We start from the raw sequence: 22,206 nt of genomic DNA, 5'->3' as shown, positions 1-22,206 counted from the left end.
TTTCCAATGCTGCGTGTTCGATTTATTATGTAGCGAAATACTCCAACGACCGTGAATGAGGTTGGCTCCGACTTATCACATGCGAAAGTAACCGTTATTGGTATCATAATACCTTGACGCGTACAAGCCTGCCCTAAATCAATCCGTCGCGTAATTCTAGTGGAGTGTTCAGTGTCGCGTCCCACTGCATCTACTAGCTCTCTCTCGACATGTCTGGATTCGACGCAGACCGTGTATACTCTGTATCCGTTCATGATATCTCCAATCCTGCCTCCTTAGAATCTCCCTCGCAAACTGAGAAGCTGCTGCTTGACTTCCTGCTTCAATACCGGTTAGGAGGCGAATTTGTATACCGGTTCGTGGTTGCAATGTGTTCCAAAGTCTTTGTCCGAATTCATTGCCAACAGTGACAAACTTCGAGGGAATCTTCTTCTCAAGCATTATCAACTCGAAGTCGATCTAGGACACATCAGCCTGTACAATGACGAGATTGCTCATGCGATTCAAGATCGGCCAGCAGATGTTCTGCCCTTAGTGAGTTGATCAAATATCTCTATTTTCGCGGCTATCAATCATCGCAAAATTGAAGTTCGAAAACGCTGCAACGAAAGCATCTCGAAGTATCCTCTTCCCACTAGCAGGTGGCTCAGACGAGCGCGCGGAAGCCGCCTCGCAAACAATACCCAAGATACAGATCTCCATCAAGTCTGGCTTGAACCTATTACAGTTCCGTGGACTTACTGCAAATACCATCAACAAGCTAGTTCGAATACCGGGCATCGTCATCTCTGCATCTGTTCTTTCATCTCGTGCAACCAAGCTGCATCTCCAATGTCGTGCTTGCCGATCACCCAAGGTGATCTATCCTGCTAGTGGCCTTGGTGGTATTGGTGGTGGCTCTGATCGGGGCCTGCCTCGAGTCTGTGACGCACCAGAGGTAGAAGGTCAGAAGAAGGAATGTCCGATGGATCCGTATATCATTGTGCATTCAAAATCGACATTCGCCGACCACCAGACGCTGAAGCTTCAGGAGGCACCGGACATGGTTCCTGTGGGCGAACTTCCACAGCACATCATGCTTTCGGCAGACAGATATATCACTGGACATGTTGTCCCCGGCTCTAGAATCATCGCCACGGGCATATATTCTACGTACCAAGCGGCTAAAGATGTGGGTGATCAGCGTCGTGGATGACCTAGAGGTACTAAACTTCGCACAGAAATCAGCGGGAGCAGCGGCACTTCGTAAGCCCTATATCCGCTTGGTCCATCTGGAACTCTCCTCGCCATCTTCCGGGAGTCCTGGAGGACTTAATCCATTTGGATTACACTTTACGCCGGAGGAGGAAGAGGAGTTCGGAGAGATGGCCAGGAGCGATGGCTTTTACGAACGTTTTGCGAAGAGTGTGGCTCCAAGTATTTTTGGCAGTCTAGGCGCGTGTTTCAGTTGCTCGCTTGAGTCACAAACACGGACTGATCTTGCGTGCAGATATCAAAAAAGCAATCACCTGTCTCTTGTTTGGAGGCTCAAAAAAGATATTACCTGATGGTATGCGTCTTCGAGGAGACATCAATGTCCTTCTGCTGGGTGATCCCGGTACAGCAAAAAGTCAGCTGCTCAAATTTGTGGAAAAGGTATGGTTCATCATCCGTCAACTCAAAACATTATTTTTAACTTGTGCTCAAGGTTGCACCTATTGCTGTTTATACTTCTGGAAAAGGCTCCAGTGCAGCTGGCCTCACCGCATCAGTTCAGCGTGATGCCGTTTCCGTAGGTTTCGCTCCCTTGAATGACTTCTCCAAGGCTGATCTTTGGAATAGCGGGAATTTTACCTTGAAGGTGGTGCCATGGTCTTGGCAGATACTGGCGTGGTCTGTATAGATGAGTTTGACAAGATGCGTGATGAGGACCGTGTTGCTATACACGAAGCTATGGAGCAACAAACGATTTCCATCGCGAAAGCTGGAATTACCACTGTCCTGAACTCGCGAACAAGTGTCCTTGCAGCTGCCAACCCTGTATGGGGGCGATATGACGAAGGTCGGAGCCCAGGCGAGGCATGTGCTGGTCTTCTCTCCTCGGTCTTTTCACTGAATATTATTCCTCAGAACATCGACTTCCAGACCACTATTTTGTCTCGATTTGACATGATTTTCATTATCAAGGATGAACACAATGAACAGCGAGATCGGGTACTTTTTTTTGCCTTCCTATGGAGATATGCATTGAACTCATATTCTTGCAGATGATCGCAAAACATGTCATGAATATCCACATGAACCGCCCAAACAATAGTGCAGACGAAAACGGAGATGTCGTTGGGGAAATCGACATTGACAGGATGAAGCGATATATCTCGTACTGCAAATCGTGCGTTCCGGTGTGAGAAATCTTTCGTCGTGACTGATGTTCCGGATCATCCAAGGAAATGCGCTCCGCGGTTGTCCTCCGAAGCTCAAGAGATGCTCAGCAATCACTTCGTTGACCTGAGGAAACAAGTGCAGAAGGTTGAATTGGATAATGACGAACGAAGTTCCATTCCCATCACTGTTCGGTGCGTGTTGTACCTTGTTACCATTCGCCACTCGTACTGATATCTTTGATGCAGTCAATTGGAGGCCATCATCCGGATATCTGAATCGCTCGCGAAACTGGTGCTCTCGCCTGTGGTCCAATTGCACCATGTCGAGGAAGCCGTCCGGCTGTTCAAATTTTCCACTATGAATGCTGTCTCTGCGGGTTCTGTCGAGGGGCTGTCTCGCGGTGAGCTCAATAGTGAGATTACCAGGATCGAGAAGGAGATCCGCAGGCGTCTGCCCGTAGGATGGAGCACTAGCTACCAGAGCCTGGTCAAGGAGTTCGTGACGCAGCAAGGCTATTCAAGTCACGCGCTTGAACGGACGCTATTTGTCATGGAGAAGCGTGAGATCATTCGGTTCTCCGGGCAAAAGAAGGTGGTGCACAGGTCAGTCCAGATTTTCCGCTTTACATACTGACTGTTCTGAGACATTCTCTAGGGTGGGCGTTTAGCCGGTTTGTTGTTCATAGGGTCGGTCGTTCATCTGTATCATGTCGAGTTGTCGCTATGTGAGCTGTTGCGTTTTTCGCTGTCGTCACCAGGAAGCATTGTGAGTTTCGAAGGGAACTCAAGGAAATCTGCTCAATCGTTTGCCCGCAGAGAAATCTAAGCAAACAGGCGAAAGTCCTGCGCCGAACTTTGTTCCGAAGGCCCTTCGTTCAGGAATTAAATTCTGGCGACTCGCGACATTCTTTCCGCAGTTCTTCGACTATCAGCGTCGAAGCACCCAATGATGGTGATTGATCCCGACACTACCATGTTAATGAAAAGATGCGACGGGTATTTCATTGCCATGTATACTCTTCTCTATTGTCCTTGACATTGAACTCGGAGAAAGGTGTGTAGTTTCAACAAATCGGGCCCAATACAGCGACGATGAATTTGTGTTTTGTCCTGAGGGCAACGTTGACGAAATGGTATGCGCACCTTCCTCATACGATCACTGGACAACGACCTGCACCTCCACGGTGATGCTGTCCGAGGTAGATGGATTACGAGCGTGCTGATTATTGTCTGCAATCACTAATGCCTAACCTCAAGCTTTGACTAGAGCCCATGGCCTGTGGGAGCTTCGCAATCCATGGCACCTCGAATCCATCCACGCGATTGGACGTGGATATCACAAGGCTACTTTAGTAGCCACCACAAGCGCCTATACTCTAGGCTTTTCGAAGTTTGATACACAAGCGGTAAGATCCCATCGTCATATCATTTGATCTAGAGACTACCTTCCTGTCGTCGTGAGGAGTAGTACGAGTATTCATGGAAGCAGAAATGAGTCAGGGATCAAGGCCATGGTTCTCGATCAACATTTCTCTCCTATCAGTTGATGGCTCGCTGACGCCTTCCATCATCCAGTGCTTGGAGGAGGCGGCAGTGTGTTCCTACGCCCGCTCAGAACTTTCTAGAATCTCGCCGCCTCTAGACCTGATGGTCCCAAATACGTCGCTGTCGCTGACGGCTCTTCACAAGCGCACGGCAAACGCGCCGCAGGAGGCAGGACTGTAGGGATTTCGAAGCCCTCCTTTCCTCTTTCGCGGCACCTTACCTCGCGGCTTGCTCGAGGATCGGACACGCACAAGGGGCCTAGGGCAGACACCTAAACGTGTCCATGTATTTTCCAGGCCTGTTGCCATGGCGGTCCTACCCAGTCCTAGGTCAAATGTGATGGACGACTCCTTTGTTCTCTGGGCGGCTGCTATTTCAATCGGGTGGCGAAGGGTGATACTTGTCACCCATGCCTTCTGTCGCGCAACAGTAGTTGGATCATTCATCCAGATAGTGACTCGCGCTGGCTCTGTGTGGGAGGGAACTGATCTCGGCGTGATCACATTACGCAGGGAGCCAGCCCCGTTTTCGTACCCGTTGACTGCAACTCCAAGATTCGCCACTCTTCGACGTAGGACCGTGGATCTTGTGATATGGCCAGCGCGCTGACTTACGTGCTGTAAGGGAAGTTTAGCAAGCTTGTCGTGCCGTTGGAGCCGTTTTGTGCATTCGGCGGCGCCCACGTCAGATATCAATTTTGATTGTCTCGCCCGCCCACAGCCAACCATCTCCCGGCCTAAACACTGCTGACAATCATACTAGTAAGCACAATTCACTTCGACTCCTGCAATCCAGTGATATCATTTATGCGGCATGCACCCAGAAAGCCGTGGCCCTATAAGTCTAAACAATTGTCTGCTTCAGACCATGCCTACTGGCGCCGATAAACGCCCAATGTCGGCCTCCGTCCACGTATCCATGCCCATCATCAACATTGAGTTGACGGCCCCCACTTTAGGACGATGCAGCCGTTAAGTTTCTGTTATCAGGCGACGGCCCTCGCCATTAGCTTCTGTCATGCCCCGAGATACTGATTTGGTTTCGACCTCGTATTGATCGAATGATGACTACGGAGGAACTACGTGATTTCGGGATCGTTCCCTCAGCATGGATGTGACATGGTTGGGAATAATTGTAAGCGGTGTCAATGATGTAGGTATGTTGGATTTTGTCGAAAAATAGAAGAAGGCGACGTGTACTAATAACGTCACGGTATAGGGGGCTCGGAAAGTGCCTGACGATGTGAGTGTGCATGCGTGAAATCAGTCCATTGCTCGGAGGAACCAGCGCGGAGATCAAGCGGAGATTTGCAAGACTAGGAAAGCACGAGTAAAGGGTGCGGCTCGGAGCGCTGGTTTCAATAGTCAGGCTCGCTTGATGGTGTTGTCGTTGTCAACTCGGCACCAGGAAGTAGTAATCATCGACGGGAAGACACGGAGCACATATGAATGTCGTGATAGCGTCCGGCATGCAGTCGACGGAGGAGGGAGGAGACATATCTGAAGAAGAAATAAGACCACGTCAGATGGCTGACGCGAACCACGTATGGCCGCGGAGAGCGGAGGAGGGGGGCTGAAAGAGGAATGCTAGTAGCAGAGTCCAAGGAGACGGGCTGCAAGAGGGTTGTACTACCAAATCGGCGAAACTCGATCATGCATGATGAATCGAGGGGACTGTGAAGGGGCGGCGATGAGTACGAGCGCGCTAGCAACGTGCCCTGGCGATTTTGGACGTGCTGGGACCATATGGATCAATGCGTGCGGGGGTTCAGCGCTTCAGCGCTCAGCACGATGGTGTGCGGTGGAATATAATTTGGTGGTGTTCGGTCTGGGAGGGCAAATGGGCACCGCCTTGGGATGGGATGGGATGGGCTGCGGCGTCAGAATGCTTGATCCAGGCGAAGAGTGGAGGAAGAGCACTGAAGTAGCATCGAGCACAGCTTAGTACCCTGGCTTACCTTGCCGTGAGCGAGATGGAAGTGCGAGCGGTCGGCGGGCTAGATCGAGCCGGCAGGATCTGCCGACAAGGCGAACGCCGAGGGGTGGGAATTCTGTGGATATGTGCTCTGTTGCTGCGCACACTCCCTTCCTTCCTACTTTCGCCCTCCATCTCCCCTCGTACTTATAGCACCTGCTACGCCGTAGTCCCAACATGACGCACAACTTCTCCGAATTCGCTTTCGACTATATCAACCCCGATAACTCCAAGCCCTCCCAAGGCTACGACGTCCCCTTCTTCGACACTGCAGGCGAAGTCGTAGTACCCCCCGTCGAGTCTTTCGAGCTCCAGATCGACCACGACCTCGCCGCCTTCGACGAGGACCAGCTTCAGGTCCTCTTCGACACCGCCCAGTTTGCTGGTTATAGATCGAACGAGCCCGTCTTTGGCCCCGGCTCCATCACCGCGTCTTCCCACTCGGCCTACGACACCGTTTCCACCGTTTCAGAGTCCTTCTATAGTTTCCCCACCTCTCCCGCCTACGCTCCCAGCAGTTTCCCATTTCCCATCGAAATGGACTTCAGGTCCTTGACCGTCGGCTCCGACTACGGAGTAACCGATCCTTCGGCCAATCGCTACACGTCGGGCGCTTCTCCCGACATGGACCTCACCTCCTTCGGCGTGTTGCCTCCGTCTCCCCCCACTTCCCCTCCGGTGCATTACATGCCCAAAGCACGCTCGGAGTACACACCTGCAACAAGCTCAGGGAGGTACCATGTCCCGGCTATCTCCCAAAATGTCTCTCCACAACTGCCCACTGTCCCTCCGGTACCCTCTGTTCTTTCTGTCCACGATAGGAGCGAGATCGATTCGGAGGATCCGAGGCGTAGGCATCAGTGTCCCCAATGCAACCGAGGCGAGTCGCTCTTCGTTCTAGTCTTGCGTCGTATGCTTATTCGTTCTCATCTACAGCCTTTGCTCGTGCATATAACCTAAAGACCCATCTGGACACGCATAATCCAGAACGCCAGAAGTCGTTCATCTGCCCACATCGCAGCTGTGGACGAGCATTCTCGCGCAAACATGACCTCCAGAGGCATCGTGCAGCAATCCACCATGACACTGCTTCGTCAGCGTCATCGGTGTCGTCTATATCACCTAGCTCCCGCCCTTATCCTCAAAAGAATGGCATTAGCATCGTCAGTTCAGGACGGGAAAGGTGTCAGTCATGCGGCAAGAGCTGGTCGGGTCGAGAGAGGCGTTGCAGCTGCAATAACGATTTACGCGTCAAGTAGTTCACCATACTCAGCCTGCGTTGGGGTCTCGTTTGTCAGTCGCGAATTTCATGCTTATTGTCGTTGTGTCTGACTTCGATTTTCAGGTACGGATTCTATCCCACAGCCGCCCGTCCGGCCGCCTTGCTTCGAAAGTGCGCGATCGGCATGTCGTGCTACCCCTGAAGCGGGGTGAAAGCTTGGCTTCACTTTTCACCATGGCAATGTGACCCACGCGCGTCCATATGGTGATCTATGCTAGGCGTTGTCGGACGTGCTCGAGCTCGTAATGTACAGTAGTGTCGTTCCTGTTCGTCTTTCGTTTTGTGTCAGTGCCTTGACCTGTGTTGGTTGTTCTCTATTTTCTGCCCGGTGTCTCCTTCCGAATCTAATCAATTTTGTATTGTAACATAGCGGTGAATAGAAATTATTCTCAGTAAGTTTACAGTCTGATCAATCTGTCTAAATGTTCGATCCGGATCCGAAGGTGTGCAGCGAGTAATCGAAGTTGTGCTGCAGCCTGTGCTCTGCGCGCAGTAGCGCTGCACTTGTGCGAAGGCAGTATTAATAGAAAAGCGCTGCGAGCAGTGCGGCGCTCTGTTTGGGCAATGTTCTACGGCGAGTACACCATGCGCAGACACGCAGATCCTTGGCCCTCTCTCTCCTTCATCTCCTTCACCCCTCAAAAAAATGGATGATTGTCCTATCTTACCCAAATGCACGAACAGCGACGACGAGTCTCTGCACCCCGACCAATTCGACAAAGACATCGATGGACTGGAATTGGACACGCTAGACGTCACTGCGTTTCATTTCATTGTAAGCAGAATCATCGCGTTACCCAGTTCGTGCATTGACGAGCAGCATAAGGACATTACTCGTGCTACGAAAGCGCGTTCCGGTGCTGTCTATGTGCCAGCATGTGCGGGTAGCAGCTACGTCGCCGGTCCGGCAACGACGCTCACTGGTTCACTGAAGACCAGTGAACATCGTCGCCAGATGGCCAGGTCCCCTTCTACCGTCATAGGAGCTGAGACACTTACTGAAGAGAACGTCAGTGGCCCCAATCGTACGTGCTCAAATTCCTTCTCAGGATGGCCAAGCACTCAGTTGTCTAGCGCCCTTTTAAAAGCCTCTCGCAGCGACGTGGGAGCCGCTGCGTTGAGGAGACTGTGCAGGGCTGTAGGATGCCCTCGCGCGGAAGGCGGCGGCTCGACAGCCGTCACCCCGCGCGGAAGAACATAAGCAACGGCCGCAGGGCAGATGCGTCAGGGACTCCCAACCTACGCTGTTCAGTGGTGTAGGCTGGGAGCCCTTGACACATCTGCCTTTTCTTCGAAGTAGTTCTTAGATCAGCGGCCCGCGCGGTTACAACAGTCGATGTGAGTTCTCATGCTGACCGCTCTCTATATGCACTGACGCTTTTTTTCTCTATAGTCGGAAACATGCACGTCCGGCCATCCACTCTTAGAGGGAACCACTTGACCATCACGGTGTCCAAGTGGTATTCTTCGGGAGGCGGTTGTATGCAGCTCGCGCTGTGCCTCATGTAGCGACCTACCCGACTTCATCTACTCCCCAGGCCCCTCCCCATTTCCTGTCATGGTTGACTTTCAGACTGATTCGCTCGATGATCTGTTCTGCCTGACTCGGATCTCCTGCGATGACCTCTCAATCATGTTTGAGCTTGATATATCTTTTAACATCTCAACCTTCCCATTCTTTGACCAATCTGATGATTGTTTTCTTGGAAATTATCTTGTTATTAACTCGAAGATTGATTGTTCACGTAGAATGCTGTAGTGTTTTACCTTCGTTTTGAAATTACGTTTTGTTCCGAATACCATAGCAATAAATGCAGTTCTCACCATGTCGTCGTGCCGTATGCATCGCTACAACGCTCGCTCATGACAACACCGTGCGCAGCTCACTGGTGAGGCCTGTGAGGGTCTCTGCTCGAATGCGAGACTCTATCGCGATTATCCCGACAGCAGAAGACTCATCACAGCCCCCCGATCTCAGCTATCGTAGGATGGATTGCCGGTTGGTGGCTGTCCACTCACCGACACAATCGGAGGGTCATCATGGACTGCGAGAACCGCAGGCGGGCCTCGCAGATCTCTACGCGATGACAGACTGCACTCACAACAGCGCACAGCAACCGCCCTTGGACGTGGTGGTGCAGAGCTTCGCAGCTGCGGACCCCCATAGGAAATTCCCTGAACAGCCTGCTACGGGCAAGAGCACTATCCTGCGAGCCCCTATTCTCCGTGCCAGCTGGCTTATATACTTGCGCACAGATGGGCGTTCTGTGATCCGCGCATTCGCTGTCGTCAGAGAAGGAGGAAGAAACACCGCTCCGAGTCGGCTGTGCTTTGGTGCTGGGTTCCGGCTGGCAGACGCTGCCAATAGGCAGTTTTATGTAACTGCAGTGATCTGAGCATGCTGTCGAGATCAGCTGGCGATTCTCTGCAAGTAGTACGGCAGCGATCGTGTGCAACTGTTCCTCTGCTGCGCTGGGATATCCCAGGTGCAAGGGTTCATAGCAATCAACGTTTAATACCTCAATCGAGATGCGGGGCAGATTAGAGGGGACTGCGTAGAAGCTCGAGGAAGGTGGTCGGCGGTCGCACATTTCAACACTGCATATTTCAACACTCCTTCGGATCGTAGGATCGAAGCGGGGCCGAATCAGGATACTGTCAGGATACATTTGATAATCGGCGACTGTTGCTTACTCCTTGCTTTCGGCGAAGTGCCCGCTGTAAACAACCAAAGGAGAGCTCAACAGTGGAAGGATGGTGTGGAAATGGTTCATATAGTTGACTCGTCGTGCTGGCTAACTGCGTCGGCGAAAATGTGTGGAAGTAAATGGGAGTAGAATCTAGATGATCCATAGGTTGCAAGGACTCAAACGTCACGAAGGTTGAGCTTCGGGTTCGCTCTGCGGGGAACCATTGACAATTCTGTGAGGTCCAGTATGCACATATCCTTGCGCTGCGAGTAGTAGGAGGATCCGGGAGATACTTAAAAGCGGGGTTTTTTTTTTCGAACGAGCAAGAGACCAGGCGTTATGCGTTACGTCAGAGATAATTTGGATCTGTTACGTTAGATCTGGGAGGTCGCTGAGCAGCGTGAGACGGCGGGATCGAGACGATCATCATTCGACCCACTCATCCATGACGATGTTATTGACGTGGGTCCTCGACTCTTTCGATCCGACACTCCAACCCACCGACATATATATAAATTTCTCGATGGCAAACCCCGCCCCGGGCCATCTCTCTCAGCATGTCTTCTCGCACCGCTAAAATTGATGACCTTCAGCGAAATATTGTTCAGCCCACAGACGCCAGTAGGAATTATCTGACTACAGACCATGGCGTCAAAGTGTCCGACACCGATAACTGGTATGCTACCTCGATCTCAAGGCCTTCTATTCCCATTCTGACCTAGCTCTTACCTAGGCTGAAGATTTCAGACGGAACCCACATCGGACCTCACCTTCTTGAAGATCAAATTGGTCGTGAAAAAATATCTCATTTCGACCACGAGCGTATTCCCGAACGCGTCGTGCACGCTCGTGGCGCCGGTGCTTTTGGCTATTTCAAGCTTTTAAATGATCATGCGGCCAAGTACACTTCTGCGCCTGTGCTCACCGACACTTCATGCACGACGCCCGTGTTTGTGCGCTTTAGCACTGTCCAAGGCTCTCGTGGGAGTGCTGTAGGTTACTCACACACGCTGCTGTCACCGCCACTTACGTTTAAACAGGATACAGTCCGAGACGTCCGTGGATTCGCGATCAAGTTCTACACGCAGGAAGGAAACTGGGATATTGTCGGCAACAACATGCCCGTCTTCTTCATTCAGGAAGCAATTAAATTCCCAGATTTCGTTCATGCAGTCAAACCTGAACCTAATAACGAAGTTCCGACTGGGCAGAGCGCGCACAACAACTTTTGGGACTTTGTTGGACTACAGCCAGAAGGTGAGCAAATTTTGCGTGCAAATTTTTATTTTCGCGTTTTGACGACTAGTATCAGCGGCTCACATGGTTATGTGGGTCATGTCAGACCGCGGCACTCCACGCTCGTTCAGGATGATGCAGGGTTTTGGAGTCAATACGTACACGCTCTTCAAAGAATCAGGCGAGCAATACTTCGTGAAGTTCCACTTTATTCCGGAGCTCGGTGTCCACAGTCTCATGTGGGACGAGGCCCTCAAAGTTTGCGGTCAAGACCCAGGTAAGTCCCCTATTTTTATCTGTTTCGACAATTCTGAGTGTTTATATTTCAGACTTCCATCGCAAAGACCTCTTCGATGCCATCGACAGTGGCTGCCCGGCGAAGTGGAAATTCTGCATTCAAGTGATACCTCAATCCAGGGAGCATGACTTCGAGTTCGATATTTTGGACGCCACGAAAATTTGGCCAGAAGAGCTTGTTCCCCTTGAAGAGATTGGAGAGTTAGTTTTGGATCGTAACGTCGATGAGTATTTCCCGCAGGTTGAGCAGGCAGCGTTCTGCACCTCGCACGTCGTGCCCGGTATAGGTTTCAGCGACGATCCTCTCCTACAGGGCCGGAACTTCTCGTATCTCGATACGCAGATCACGCGGTTGGGTACCAATTGGCAGGAGGTGTGCGATATAAAGACATCCATTGTCCAGTTGGCCCATAATGTTTCACTAGCTCCCTGTAAATCGCCCTATCTGCCCTGTTCTCAATCATCAGCGCGACGGTCGATTGCGGCACCGAATAACGTCTGGTAGCATCAACTACTGGCCCAATCGCAAGGACCTTCTGCCGCCTGTTCCTCCAAAGGATGGTGGTTATCATACGTATGCTTTGGAGATAATATGTCGTTCGCTTTCTAATGCCCCTCGCCGCAGATTTCCTGCAAAGGCGGAAGGTATGAAACAACGCATCCGCGGCGCAAAATTCCAAGAGCACTTTGACCAAGCACAGCTGTTCTTCAATTCTCTCTCGGCTCACGAGCAACAGCACCTCATCAATGCCATCTCCTTCGAACTCGACCATTGCGACGATCCTGTTGTGTATGAGGGATATATCAAGGTTCTGAATTCCATCAATTTCGGACTTGCCAAGAAGGTTGCTATGAACGTTGGTGGTGTCATCCCTGACAAGCCAGCGAAGCAAGGCCATGGAAAGAAGAGCAAGGCGCTCTCACAGGGCTACTACATGCCAAAGGAACCTACCATCGCAACTCGTCGTATCGCGGTTTTGGTTGCTGATAACTTCAATCTCGATGAAGTGCGGGCCGTTCGCACGGTTCTCGAGAGTCTCAAGGCTTTGACGCTTGTCATCGGCCCTCGTCGTGGAGAAATCTATCCGGAGGGCGCCAAACACGAACCAGGCAAAGGATTGGCCGCCGACCACCATTATGAAGGCATGCGGTCGACCTTGTTCGATGCTGTGTATATCCCGTCTGGCAATCATGCATCGCAATTGGCAGGGAATGGGCGAGCAATACACTGGATTCGCGAGGCGTTCGGGCACTGCAAAGCCATCGGAGCTGTTGGTGAAGGTGAGTCTAACTTATTTCGCCTCACAATATCGCAGCACATTGATTTTGGTGTCACTCATAGCTGTCCATTTCCTCCGCCACTCCGTTCAGCTACCCGGCATCGATTTCGTGGACGACGACAGTGCGGTAGTCAAATGCTCCTACGGAGTCGTTACCACAGGTCATTACCATGCCAAGCCAGCGGACACGCTCCAAATCGGTCCGGACAAGGCGGAGTTTGTGGCCAGCTTCGCGTTTGCTGTCAGCCAGCACCGGTGCTTTGAACGGGAAATGGATGGGCTGACCGCGAAAGTCGCTTTTTGACCGGAAAGTCAGATCCTATCGTTGAAAGAGGTCAGGTTCATGCAATGTCTGAGGTGTACGATAGGAGTCTATGCTGTTGTATCATCATGTCAATAAATTATAATCCGGGTGTTGTATATGCAGGGCCAATGTACTGATCAGGTCCAAAGCGGAGCTTATGCTGCGTATTACCAAAGACACCGAAGATGAAGGATAAAATACAAAATAGATACACAGCAAGTGCAATCAGGTACAAAAGTTGTTTGGACAGCCATTCAGGCTGCAGGCTTAGTCTACTGTAAAATCACTTCCTATACGCCACTCCCCATGACCAACACTACCAAGACGTATGCGTTGGCAACAACGATCACGAGCCAAATGGCGTAGCCTAAACCCTTCAGCGGCAATCCATTGCTATAGTCAACTGACTGTCTGATTTCAGATATAGCAATATTTTCCTGCTTGTCGTCCACATGCTTCTCTTGACTGATCTCGACTTGCTCTTCTATAGCATGCACATCAATGTCGATCGTCCTCACCTCGACGTCGACCTCAGGGTCGACATCGGTGTCCCCCTCGCGCACTGTAGAGGGGGAGATTGACGTCGGCGAAGGCGTCGGCTTATTGACGGTCATGACAGCCGACGAAGACGTGAGCCACACAAGCGGAAGCACGACGAAGGGGAGCACGATCGAGAGGGTGACCTGCGAGGCGATGAGGAGGGTGTCGATGCCTTCGCGACCCACGGCGATTGCGACGACCATCGAGGGTATGAGGCCGATGAGTCGGGTTATGAGTCGTCGAAGGAAAGGCTGCGGTGACACGATGGATGGCTTAGCCTACGCAAAACAGCGGAGACAATAGTGCTGTTCGTGACTGACGGAGATTCTCCATTCTATGAATCCTTCCGAGACGATCTGGCCAGCGAGGGTGGCCGTGATGGAAGCAGTCTGTCCTGCACATAGGAGAGCAAGGGCGAACATAGAGGCAGCAGCTTGATAATTTATATCAAGTTGTGTATATGTTTTGCAGGAAAGAAGAGTGAAACCCACCCTTGCCAATATGATCTCTTATAAGGTCGTGGGCATCAAATAAGCCAGCGGGCGCGTCGTCGGGATCTCCGTCCTGGAAGAAGACAGTAGCGGCAATAACGAGAATTCTAAGCGAACAATATGATGTCAGATTTTACCGACTGCATACAGGAGAGACGCTTACGCAGAATTAATGGGCACCGCAACACCCAACAAGCTCATGACCATGTCGACGATGCCGTGTCCCAGATGAGCTTGGATGAACTCCAGACTATTGTTATCCGGACGACTAAATTTGTTGCGATGCTGCCGATCGGAGGAGATCCTTTCCGCGCGCGAGACAAAAAAGAGAGAAGAGAACGTTGATTTTAGCTTGCGACTGAGACGCGTCAGGCTCGACGCGGGACCAGTTGCGACGCTTGCGCTCACGGGCACAGGTATGGGAGGGAGCGCGGTCGACACCCGGTCTTGGGTAGCGAGGAAGGAACCTAAGAATATCGCATGCGGCATCACCGTTGCGCCCAAGATTCCCACCGCTTTTCCGACGCATCAGCAGACGAATCTTGATGGGTGGAACCGGCTGCTGTTACCTGTGTATATAGCATTAGGCTTGCTTTCGAACAGCTTCTTGGACGGCACGAAGCCCAGGAATACATGTGGCCAATCAGCGCCGATTTTGGCGAGCAAAATCAGGAAGCACACGAAAACTGCAGCAACCTAGACAAACTGTCAGTTGACTTATTTGGGGGAGATAGGAAACAGAGATACTCGACGAGGATGATGACCGAGAATTCAAACATCCTGACGGGGCGCCCATGTCCACGAGTGGGGTCGCCAATGATTAAAAATACAAGGACGTCTGTAGCCGTGAGCAGGACCGCTGACCACAACGGTAGTTTGGGAAACAGGAGGACGAGGCCGATAGCTGATCCGAGGAGCTCCGCGAGGTCTGTGCTTATGATAGCTATCTCACACAGGACATAGAGTGGGTATAATACGCCATAGCGGATCAGAAGGCGATGCTTGGGGCGGTTGTAGAGCAGTAGCCGGCAGTGAGAGGCTAAGTCTACGTCAAAATGATGTTGAGTGAGATAGTCTGATGGGAAGGTCTCATGACTACGGTATTACCTGCTCCAGTAACACAGCCCAATTTTGCGGCCATGGTCTGCACATGGTGTGGGGCGAATGAGTGCATGATCAAGAGGATCAAATCAAGTTTACCTGGAGTACAACAGCCCCCAGGCCTGCCATTAGAATGACAAAGAGCATAGGTCTGTATCCGAAGCTGGACCCAGCCTGCATATCGACACTCCAATTTCCTCTGATGTCGCGAAGAAAGCGTCAGCAGAGAGTCAGAGTGTGCAGCGAGACACGGGACTTACGGGTCAAAGTAGGCGACTGCACAAACGATGCCTACGCCAGCATGTTTCTTCACATGGTGGAATGCAGTCTGATATGTGGTCACCAGGCGGTGAGGTCTTCTTAAGTGCCTCTCGACCTCGCGGGAGGAGGTCGGCGGGTGATCATGCGTTTGGAGGGCGAGAGGCGGGGGCATACGGGCATGGAGGTGGGGACATGGGGAAGTAGAAAGGCGGAGACATAAGACGTGGAGGAGGAGCCCAGTGTAACGGGACGCTTGGTTGGTAAGGGCCGAGGTAGCTGCTCATCCTAACCGAACAATATATTCATTCGGTCGGCGTTCAGAGGTTCTCACTGGCGTGGGACAAGATGCAGTGTGAGTCCGAGTGCCCGGTGTGGCAACCTCGACGCGTCTCACTCCTCCCTCCCCCTCCCTCCTGCCACAACATGGACCTCAACGATTTGCACCCGCCAGACGACTACTCTCACCGCTTCTTTATATGGCACGAGTGGATTCAGGTATGCTCGTCGCATCGCCTCGAAATATCTCATCTCAACAACACCCACCATAGGCAAATGGACCGCTCACGTCCGACAATGTTTTTGAATACTTTGCGGCCTCCATGTTTTATGACAAGCAGAGCAACAATCAAGTTCTAAGAATGCAGACCATGCACACCGGCATGCCCATCGTCAACGAAGCAGAGGAGCTCAAGTAAGTTTCAAGCTTGGCCAATGACGTCCATCGCTGTTCATATCCAGCGTGTATCGTACCGTTCCGGCGGGTCTAAAGGCGCTTCACTGGCATCGAATTTGCCCTTGTCCATGCGCAGCCCCCTTCTTTATTTATCATTCACAAAAGGGAGCGGACTTCTCCCGAAGAGAGTGAGTCAAATCCCTTCTCACCAACAACAGCCTTTGATATCGCGGTATTAGCACGGCCGTTGGCAGCATATTTTATCATGAATAATCGCATATATCAATCTCCAGACATGTATTCAGTTCTGCAGAATCGGCTAGTAAGCACCGGCATTCTCTTCCGAATCGTTGGGACTGATGTAGATGCTCAGCTCACATCACTCTACTCGTTACAATCCTCTCTGGATATCCTGCGTAAACACAGACCAGACTACACCCCGAGAACAGGATTCGTCTGGCCGATCATGGAACCTCCCACGTCTGAGGATGGCAACAAGAAGAGTGCAACCGATGATGCCTCTGCTTCAGCAGAACCAGACCTGGCGCCTGGGCTAACGGCATCTCTCGAGAAGGAGAAAGAAATGTTATCATCTGGAACCTCGAAGAAGCTGCAGAACAATTTGCTGCTGCTCAATGCGATGCGAACAACTGCCGCACACACTCGCCAAACGTTCGCCTTGCAGACGCAACAGGTCGCTGCACAGAACCCTGCTCCAGAAATAGTACCTGTAGCCACGGCTGCCCGCCAGTCGATGACTCCGGCACCCCCTGGCATTCGTGCAGCCACCCCTCTCGCGGCTGCCACTACTTCGGGATCGCACGAGGCCGTTCCTGCGAAAGTTCCGCCAGGGGCAGGCAAAAAGAAGAAAAAACGTAAGTGGTGGTCCAGAATAGTTATCCTCGCACTGGTTGAATCCCTTGAGCAGGAATGTCGGTTCCTGCACTGCCAGCGTCGTGATCTTCAACCGGACATATCTATATGCCCTAAACTTGTATCTTGAGGTTGAAGATCGCAGGCGACTGCCGATACTGTCATCCTTGCAGCGTGACCTCAAGGATCGGATCCCGTATGAATGGCAAGCTATTATCAGACCTCCACAGCTTACAGAACAGTTAAGATCACTCAATCTTTTAACCAACCATGCTTAGGGATCATACTAACATCCACGGGCGGCGACAATGTAACACCATCTTCTTTTTTACGAACCAGCAGATCAATTACGACATGAACCTCCAAACGCGTCTATCGTACAATTAAGTTATATCATCGATAGTAAACCAGACAATATGAAGCATGGATGATAAAGTAGAGTCTCATCCCGCTCCAACTCCAGTCAGTTTGCCGGTAAGCCACCCGAGAGGTATCTGTAAACCTGCGCTCCGAGGACCAACACCTCCCACACCCAATGCCAAGGGGTTCGCAGAGGCAAATGACTGTTTGCGGGCTTGTGCAGCCTGCCTAACTATAAAAACGCGATTGGTCAGCGATAGTACCGTAATGCTGGCAAGATATGGAATGTGCAAGGGCGCCGCGCTCGCTATCAGTTGGGCGCAGGAAAGTTCCGGAGGAGAGGAGCACAAGCCGAATAGATGCGCGTACACATGTGCACGCGCACGAGGATGCGTACTGTTTCTCATCGCATGACGGGGATTTACCTGAGCCATCTATTTCCTCGAGATTTGTTTCGAGTACCAGGCCGCCCTGGATGATCTCTGCGAGTATGTGATGAACCTGCATAATCGTGAATGGGAGAGCGGTACAAACAGACCATCGCTTGAACCATACCTCATCAAAGTGGAAAACCAAATCGAGCTCGCAGACATTCTCGAATGCCCTGTCTAAGGACTCTACGAATACCTGAATACACATGACGCCGTCAGCGAAGCAAGACCATATATTGGAACGAAGTGAACACACCTGGATCAAATCGAGTATCCCAAGCTCACTTTCTGCCTCGTCGACCACGAGTACAAAATGTAAGGTCGCATAACTACGATAGACTACCCGCAACCTTTCACCCTCAGGCTCCTGCTGCCCAAGGAAGTCTTCGAGCTCAGGCGCGTCCAGAAAATTGCAGAGACTCGGCGAGCGTCCGCTAATTAGCTGGTATATCTTTTGCACTAGAGTTTGAGATGACCGATGAATTGGCGAGTAGAACTTTGTCAGGCGGGGGACACCGCTGGTGTTAACTGAGATCGGCATCAGTGAAGACCGAGGAGACGCAACGAAAAATGACCACACAAATGATGACGGCATGGATCATTGCGCTCGATTCGTTGGAAGAGGCCTTACAAAAGCCTGCAAAATTCCGGGGAGATCAGTGTTAGTAGAACGTCATGCATTAGAGAAGGAAGATATGGCGTCAAGTACTGCGCAAGGCATACGTTTGGAAAGGTCGAGAGCTGAAGGTTTGAAGAAATATTATCATAAATGGAAGCCTGGCCTTTTGATGTGGAGTTCAATGAAGGAAAGCTTGAGAATACTACTGGCTCGGTTGCTGCAGCAGACCGTCTGACAAGGTCTGACATCGGGTATTTCAGTTGGCACCGTCACTGCACCGTCATGTCGTGACTGGATGTCACGACTCCTCATTAGGAGCTTGCATTATATTTGCGACCGAGCGATTAGACACGATCAGAACTGATTGGGGTTTCAGTGCTTTCAGCTCGAACTGAGTTATCACTTTTTTCAGGTTCAATCAAGTATCCTGTTTTTTTCCTAGTATGAGGATTCCATCTACACCAGACAATGGCATGGTCCATGAGTGGTGTCAGGTTCGCCTGGAGGGCCGTGATATTTAGTATTCTATTGTCTCAAATTCTCTGATGAACGGAAGGGCTGCATTTATGTTGTTTCATGCAATTTGCTCTCGCTCCGAACGCCTCGAACGTCTCGCCGAGACATATATTTGAATCACACAGCTTGAACATTAGTGACTTGGCGTTAATCGGAGAATATGTGATGCGAATCGGTCTGAGCAGTCGATTAAGGCCAGACTCACAAGAACCAAATATCAAGCACCACGATGCTACGATTCGTCTCTTGGAAGACTCCATCCTGGCTGCAGCCTCCCCGCCAAACTACTGACTGGTCCCGAAAGCCCTCCTTGACTCTTGAAGCTCTCCAAGAAATTCTTGATCAAATTATAGTCCATCCCGCCCTCCGCATCCAAGTCGATATCCTTGTCTTCCTCGCCTTGTTCCAGGGCAGCTTGCAACTCAGCGTCCATGACCGTCTCTATGTCAGCATCATCATCGGCCGTGGTCGCATTTGCCTTTCCTTTGCCCTTATCTGCGCTTGGAACGGAGTTGGGCACTCCCTGTGATTTTTGAGATCGTGACCGTGCAAGCTCGGCATCCATTGCCTGCATGACCGCCTCAAAAGAGTCAAGGTTGGGGTTGGCATTCGGCCTTGGGCCAGGTTGGGGTTCTCTCAACCTCTGCTCAGATGTGTTGGCTTCAGTAGCAGACGAATTCGGGGCTTTCCCAGCCGAATGGCTCTCCGTCTTGATATGAGATGGTACAAATGCTATAAGACTCATCAGATGGCGATTGTTGGGAGTGATGAAGAGTGTCTTACCCCCTCGATTCTTTCTTTCACTGATTATTTCTGTCCACTGCTCGTCCGATATTCCAAGGGCTTGCCTTGAAAATTCCAAGAACTCATCCTCTTCTTCCTCCATGTCCACTTCGATTTCGCCAACGACTTGGGGCTGATCTTCCTCTTCTTCTTCATCGATCTCGTCTTCTTCGTCCGTCTCGTCATCGGAGTCTACACCCTCATACCTGTCCCGCATCAAGATTGGTGCACGGACAGGCTTCTGCTGCACTTGACCATCATCCTCGGCTCCACCAATGGTGTCTGTGGAAACAGTGGTGGGCGCAACTCTTTGAGAGTTGTTGCGAAACGAGATCGGCATTTTGCCATATTCTGAGGGATCGATACCTGGAACCAGTTTGTCCATTGCTTCGCGGCGGGCTAGTTTGGCAGCACCATCGTCCTGGTCGTCGTCATCGTCCGGATCGTCTGAATCGTCGTCCGAGAACTTCTCGTCGCTGAACTCATCCATCTCGTCCCCCGATGATTGTTCACTGCCAAGAAAGTATTAGTTTTGGCTATCAAGCGCAAATTAACGATTGACACACTCTTCAAACTCTGCACCCTCGATACCACCTTTCCCTTCAAGGAAAGTTTCGACCTTTTTAGCAAGGTCGTGCAATTTCGACGCCTGCTCTATCTCCGCTTTGCGCTCTTTTGCTAGTTCGCCTTCAGAGAGATCAACATCCATAGCGTCCGGATTGATTGGAACATCTGTCTTTGGAGCGCCCATCTTCTTCTCTAGCATGTCATCGAACGATTGTGAGTCGATGTTGAGCCATTCATCTGGGTCTTCAGTGTCCCGTGAAGGCTGCACGGCTTCTGTACCAGCTTGGAGTAAAGCCGTCGTCACAAGCGACGCGAATGACGCGCGCGAAGTGTCGCTAGTAGAAAAGGTCAATTTGATGATCCACAAAGGTCTATCATTAACTCACTCCTGACGCCGAGTTTGTAGGAAGATCTGAGCAGCTTTGTCTTCAAGCGAAGTCCACAGCTGAGAGCCTTCTAGCTCGCCTTGAAAATATCCAGCGAACACTAAACTTTGGATATATTTGGCGTAGTCGGGGTGGCGTCGTAAGGCGTCCTTCTGCGCATCCCTCTAGAGTTTCTCAAAAAGATAACTATGTGTGCAATATATATACGATAAAAACATTTACCACAGAATGGATACCCTCAATGGTTGTTTGTGACGCATCAGATCGATTTTTACTCTCCTGGAAAAGCATTTCGAACCCGCAAGCCTTGATACAAAGAAATTTTACTCAGTCACTTGAAAGAAAGATCGATAGCATACTGGGACTCACAATTTTCATGCCCACATCCCTCCATCGCCACTCGTTACTTCCCTCGTTTTCATGCCACTGACCAAATATCTTCGGAGGGTAGAATTTTTGCCCGACTAGCTGAGCGTACGCTGTTCGTGTCATTTTTACTGTACGAAGTACAGAAGGTTGAGGCGGGAACCGAGACATCTTGCGAGCTGCCTGTGCATTGAGGTGAGATGAATTTAACAGGAGGCTTCAGACGCGCCTACCCGCAGCTGAAGGGCATCACGAGTGTAGAAAGTTTCCACAGCCTTTTGAACAAGCGAGGGGTCCGACGACAGTGCTCTAGCTACATCTAGAGGTAGATCAGCCTTTGTCACATGGATGTGCTGTTTGAGAGCCGTCGGGTATCTAGTTCGGTAGACATCAATACCAAGGTTGCTATTCGCACAAACTTCTCGAATCTTACCCACTAAGTCTTTCCCAAATAGCTCGCTCTACCTCTGCTGGGGCTGCTGTGTAGGTAGATGAATCTCGCACCAAGCGTAGTCCGTCCTGTATACTTAGAAAACCTTCAGCGTCAAGACTGATGGCGTCCTCTCCATCACTTTCTTTTGAGCCTGGAAGTCGTCGATGTGTCTTTTTGTTAGAAGGCGGAGATATGTGTGAGAGGTCTATGAGGTGAATGTGGGATTTATAGATCCAGACCTGTAACGAAAAAGAAGGCGTGCCAAATGACTTACTGGCCACAACAAGTAAGGTCCTAGAAAGCGTACCCGATTTTCAGAGTTGGAGGGTGAGACCCATGATGGAAGATAGTCAGCAGCTTCGATGAGTAGAAACTCTCCATCAGAATCGCGGACGCTGTCGAATACGTAAGAAAAACACAGAAAGAAAAACAAATCGACAAAACCTTATGACAAGATCCCATTTTGCGCTCATTTCGCGCAGTAGATATACTGTGCACCATTCATCGTCTACAGAGTCTCCCACTCTCATATGACCCTCCAGCATCCATTCCTTGCTTTCGAGATTTTGCACAACCTTGAGCTCAAATGGATCTCGATGCCAGACGAAGCCTTGAAGGACATAATCGACAAACGACTGTATAGCCACAGCGATGGCTGTGACCGATGCTCGGTCTGATGATCCTTGAGGAGGATATATTGTATATTGTAGAGTGTCTTCAGATATAGCCGGCGGTTTATTGAGTATATTGTTCATGTTGTCCGTTTCGAAGAGACTGGAATCGTCAAATGGACGTTGCGTCATTGACAGGGCACAAATAACAGTAAGCAAACACA

The 22,206-nt window shown here is 50.9% G+C and overlaps 12 protein-coding genes across 12 annotated transcripts; 7 read left to right on the top strand and 5 right to left on the bottom strand.

Annotated features, from left to right (window-relative positions):
• Positions 1-209: 209 nt before the first annotated feature.
• Positions 210-3,031, top strand: HETIRDRAFT_431874 (uncharacterized protein; the record flags this gene model as incomplete). The annotated part of the gene is made up of 12 exons (XM_009543162.1): positions 210-355; positions 408-534; positions 590-1,171; positions 1,221-1,434; positions 1,490-1,635; positions 1,688-1,771; positions 1,822-2,058; positions 2,110-2,193; positions 2,247-2,371; positions 2,427-2,555; positions 2,610-2,966; positions 3,019-3,031. The coding sequence occupies 12 exons, from the start codon at positions 210-212 to the stop codon at positions 3,029-3,031; spliced, it is 2,244 nt and encodes a 747-aa protein (XP_009541457.1).
• Positions 3,032-5,325: 2,294 nt separating this feature from the next.
• On the bottom strand, positions 5,326-5,562 carry HETIRDRAFT_413885 (uncharacterized protein; the record flags this gene model as incomplete). The annotated part of the gene is made up of 1 exon (XM_009543403.1): positions 5,326-5,562. One exon carries the CDS (start codon positions 5,560-5,562, stop codon positions 5,326-5,328), a length of 237 nt encoding a protein of 78 aa, XP_009541698.1.
• A 5-nt stretch (positions 5,563-5,567) lies between these two features.
• On the top strand, positions 5,568-5,852 carry HETIRDRAFT_413884 (uncharacterized protein; the record flags this gene model as incomplete). The annotated part of the gene is made up of 1 exon (XM_009543402.1): positions 5,568-5,852. One exon carries the CDS (start codon positions 5,568-5,570, stop codon positions 5,850-5,852), a length of 285 nt encoding a protein of 94 aa, XP_009541697.1.
• Positions 5,853-6,013: 161 nt separating this feature from the next.
• Positions 6,014-7,560, top strand: HETIRDRAFT_431871 (uncharacterized protein). Its single transcript, XM_009543161.1, has 3 exons — positions 6,014-6,762; positions 6,819-7,175; positions 7,228-7,560. The coding sequence occupies exons 1-2, from the start codon at positions 6,060-6,062 to the stop codon at positions 7,139-7,141; spliced, it is 1,026 nt and encodes a 341-aa protein (XP_009541456.1). The 5' UTR covers positions 6,014-6,059; the 3' UTR covers positions 7,142-7,175; positions 7,228-7,560.
• A 782-nt stretch (positions 7,561-8,342) lies between these two features.
• Positions 8,343-8,691, bottom strand: HETIRDRAFT_413881 (uncharacterized protein; the record flags this gene model as incomplete). Its single annotated transcript, XM_009543400.1, has 2 exons — positions 8,343-8,509; positions 8,541-8,691. The coding sequence occupies 2 exons, from the start codon at positions 8,689-8,691 to the stop codon at positions 8,343-8,345; spliced, it is 318 nt and encodes a 105-aa protein (XP_009541695.1).
• Positions 8,692-8,722: 31 nt separating this feature from the next.
• Positions 8,723-8,923, top strand: HETIRDRAFT_413880 (uncharacterized protein; the record flags this gene model as incomplete). The annotated part of the gene is made up of 1 exon (XM_009543401.1): positions 8,723-8,923. One exon carries the CDS (start codon positions 8,723-8,725, stop codon positions 8,921-8,923), a length of 201 nt encoding a protein of 66 aa, XP_009541696.1.
• A 157-nt stretch (positions 8,924-9,080) lies between these two features.
• Positions 9,081-9,560, top strand: HETIRDRAFT_99901 (uncharacterized protein; the record flags this gene model as incomplete). Its single annotated transcript, XM_009543160.1, has 1 exon — positions 9,081-9,560. One exon carries the CDS (start codon positions 9,081-9,083, stop codon positions 9,558-9,560), a length of 480 nt encoding a protein of 159 aa, XP_009541455.1.
• An 851-nt stretch (positions 9,561-10,411) lies between these two features.
• Positions 10,412-12,971, top strand: HETIRDRAFT_41330 (catalase; the record flags this gene model as incomplete). Its single annotated transcript, XM_009542036.1, has 8 exons — positions 10,412-10,530; positions 10,588-10,846; positions 10,895-11,111; positions 11,167-11,367; positions 11,420-11,760; positions 11,813-11,961; positions 12,013-12,668; positions 12,730-12,971. 8 exons carry the CDS (start codon positions 10,412-10,414, stop codon positions 12,969-12,971), a joined length of 2,184 nt encoding a protein of 727 aa, XP_009540331.1.
• Positions 12,972-13,261: 290 nt separating this feature from the next.
• On the bottom strand, positions 13,262-15,536 carry HETIRDRAFT_41639 (Mn2+ and Fe2+ transporter of the NRAMP family; the record flags this gene model as incomplete). Its single annotated transcript, XM_009542049.1, has 11 exons — positions 13,262-13,436; positions 13,554-13,762; positions 13,832-13,944; positions 14,003-14,109; positions 14,166-14,270; positions 14,442-14,517; positions 14,572-14,698; positions 14,755-15,047; positions 15,110-15,146; positions 15,203-15,302; positions 15,364-15,536. 11 exons carry the CDS (start codon positions 15,534-15,536, stop codon positions 13,262-13,264), a joined length of 1,515 nt encoding a protein of 504 aa, XP_009540344.1.
• Positions 15,537-15,787: 251 nt separating this feature from the next.
• HETIRDRAFT_154012 (uncharacterized protein) lies at positions 15,788-17,268 on the top strand (the record flags this gene model as incomplete). Its single annotated transcript, XM_009543159.1, has 6 exons — positions 15,788-15,859; positions 15,913-16,055; positions 16,134-16,225; positions 16,277-16,359; positions 16,411-16,916; positions 17,253-17,268. The coding sequence occupies 6 exons, from the start codon at positions 15,788-15,790 to the stop codon at positions 17,266-17,268; spliced, it is 912 nt and encodes a 303-aa protein (XP_009541454.1).
• An 85-nt stretch (positions 17,269-17,353) lies between these two features.
• On the bottom strand, positions 17,354-18,242 carry HETIRDRAFT_306375 (uncharacterized protein; the record flags this gene model as incomplete). Its single annotated transcript, XM_009543158.1, has 4 exons — positions 17,354-17,502; positions 17,696-17,771; positions 17,844-17,897; positions 17,958-18,242. 4 exons carry the CDS (start codon positions 18,240-18,242, stop codon positions 17,354-17,356), a joined length of 564 nt encoding a protein of 187 aa, XP_009541453.1.
• A 729-nt stretch (positions 18,243-18,971) lies between these two features.
• On the bottom strand, positions 18,972-22,126 carry HETIRDRAFT_469700 (uncharacterized protein; the record flags this gene model as incomplete). The annotated part of the gene is made up of 10 exons (XM_009543157.1): positions 18,972-19,568; positions 19,620-20,131; positions 20,186-20,521; positions 20,573-20,736; positions 20,795-20,878; positions 20,942-21,121; positions 21,172-21,313; positions 21,372-21,610; positions 21,679-21,766; positions 21,816-22,126. The coding sequence occupies 10 exons, from the start codon at positions 22,124-22,126 to the stop codon at positions 19,069-19,071; spliced, it is 2,556 nt and encodes an 851-aa protein (XP_009541452.1). The 3' UTR covers positions 18,972-19,068.
• Between the last annotated feature and the right edge of the window lie 80 nt (positions 22,127-22,206).

Source organism: Heterobasidion irregulare (genome assembly GCF_000320585.1).
Source record: "Heterobasidion irregulare TC 32-1 unplaced genomic scaffold scaffold_01, whole genome shotgun sequence".
Taxonomy (NCBI): Eukaryota; Fungi; Basidiomycota; class Agaricomycetes; order Russulales; family Bondarzewiaceae; genus Heterobasidion; species Heterobasidion irregulare.
Note: the sequence above shows the minus strand (reverse complement) of the source record. Positions and strands in the feature narration are given on the sequence as shown.

Coding starts and splice junctions, on each gene's coding strand:
- HETIRDRAFT_431871 (XM_009543161.1), top strand. CDS start 6,060: ATGACGCACAACTTCTCCGAATTCGCTTTCGACTATATCAACCCCGAT. Junction 6,763..6,818: donor GTGTCCCCAATGCAACCGAG/GCGAGTCGCTCT, acceptor TCTCATCTACAG/CCTTTGCTCGTGCATATAAC.